At 29.7% G+C, this 1698-nt stretch overlaps 1 protein-coding gene across 1 annotated transcript in view; it reads left to right on the forward strand.

Moving 5' to 3' along the window:
• Window positions 1-1698, forward strand: part of LOC108575924 (guanine nucleotide exchange factor DBS-like) — an 11198-nt gene that overhangs the window by 6147 nt on the left and 3353 nt on the right. Inside the window, exons 2-7 of the mRNA XM_017938863.1 lie at window positions 47-142; window positions 244-358; window positions 439-557; window positions 609-811; window positions 884-1143; window positions 1235-1469. Of these exons, the coding sequence (XP_017794352.1) occupies window positions 47-142; window positions 244-358; window positions 439-557; window positions 609-811; window positions 884-1143; window positions 1235-1469 (1028 nt within the window). The remainder of the gene's footprint in view (window positions 1-46; window positions 143-243; window positions 359-438; window positions 558-608; window positions 812-883; window positions 1144-1234; window positions 1470-1698) is intronic.

The following is a 1698-nucleotide window of genomic DNA, read 5'->3' on the forward strand; positions in this document are numbered from 1 at the left end:
ATATTTATGTTTTAAAAATTAAATTGCTTGAATTTAAATTTTATAGAAGATGTAGAGAGTATGACTGGTGAGATTGAAAATGGAGATTTGGCAATCCGAGATGTTGCAGACCTCCTTCAATCACAGTGTGCTATTATAACAGGTAAGGTAAAATTCAATGGATACTATTAAAAAATACTACTTGATTATTGATTTCTGTTTTTTTTTTCTTAAATAATACTTTATATGTATATGGATATGTAGGTGGAAAAACTCGAGAAGGATGTCCTATTATTACTTTTTCTGACAATGGAAATTTTTACAATTTATCAGACTTGGATTATCAACGTCTCATGCTGTATCTTACTTCTGTGCCAACGTGAGATTTCAGTTTTTACGTTGTTATTAATATCTACATAGTTCAGGAAAGTTACAAAAAGATTCTCCAATTCTGTTTAGATTACAAGAAGCTGATCTTGGATTTCACTTAATAATTGATAGAAGAAATGATAAATGGAACTCTGTAAAAACTGTATTACTAAAAATCTCTGTAAGTATATATATACGCGCGCGCGCGTGTGTGTGTGTGTGTGTGTGTGTAAAAATATAATAATATATATAAATATTAGCATATGTTTTACGTCCAGCTGGACTTTTACAGAAAGCCCTTTCAGAAGTGTCAAATAAATTTTTTAGGGAAGACTTCAAATTTAGAGTTATATTTTTAGCAAATATTGCTGATCTTCATGAATTTATAGATAAAGATCAGCTAACTGAGCAACTAGGTGGTACTTTGCCATACTGTCATCACACTTGGATACAAAACAGAATTGTAAGTAGAATAGTAAAAATAATTAAAAGAGCAACTTCAATTGAATTTAAAGTTTAATTATATATTTTTTAGAGTTTAGAAAAATTTTCGTCAATGACTCAAGACGTATCTCTTGCATTGGATTCTTTCACACGGCGTTTAGCCCAAATTGAATTTCCTAACAACACTGTTGCAACTACATCCTTATTATCTCAACAGCAAGTTGAATATAATGAATTAAAAGAAGAAATTCTTAGTGCTGCAAGACATGGTGAAGCACTATTGGATAGTGTAAGGCAATTAACTGGCAAGGGAACAGCTGACAGATTAGGAAATGTTGCTGCAATAGAAAGGTACAAAAAAATTTTAATTTCGTATATTGGAAAATTGTGATTACTTTCGCATAATTAAATATATCGTTCGCAAATTTTTATTTGTTTCTAGATTACTTGTTCAACTAGAAGAAACAGAACGTACTTTTGACTTATTTTGGTCACATCATAGTTCTCGTTTGAGACACTGCTTAGCATTAAGACAATTTGAAGCTGATTTTAGAGAGTTACAAGCAACATTGGACCAACATTTAAAAACTATAGAAGAAATGACGGAAGTGGGAGAAACTGAAGCAAGGGTCGAACAGTTACTTTGTGACACGTCGGCCTTTCAAAGAATATGTAGAGTATGTACTTCTATTTTATATATACATTTTACTTTCTACTGTTAAACAGACACACATGTTCTAAATTCTGAAGCAAAGCAATAAAAATAAATAAAAATAACGTTTCTGTCTAAATAGACATACTTACCAATATAAGATAATTATATATTTAGTAAATGTTAAAATATTTTTACACATAAAATAATTATTTCTATCATTCTCAACTATACATACCTAATGATATTATATG

This window comes from Habropoda laboriosa, unplaced genomic scaffold, assembly GCF_001263275.1.
Source record: "Habropoda laboriosa isolate 0110345459 unplaced genomic scaffold, ASM126327v1 scaffold336, whole genome shotgun sequence".
Classification (NCBI taxonomy): Eukaryota; Metazoa; Arthropoda; class Insecta; order Hymenoptera; family Apidae; genus Habropoda; species Habropoda laboriosa.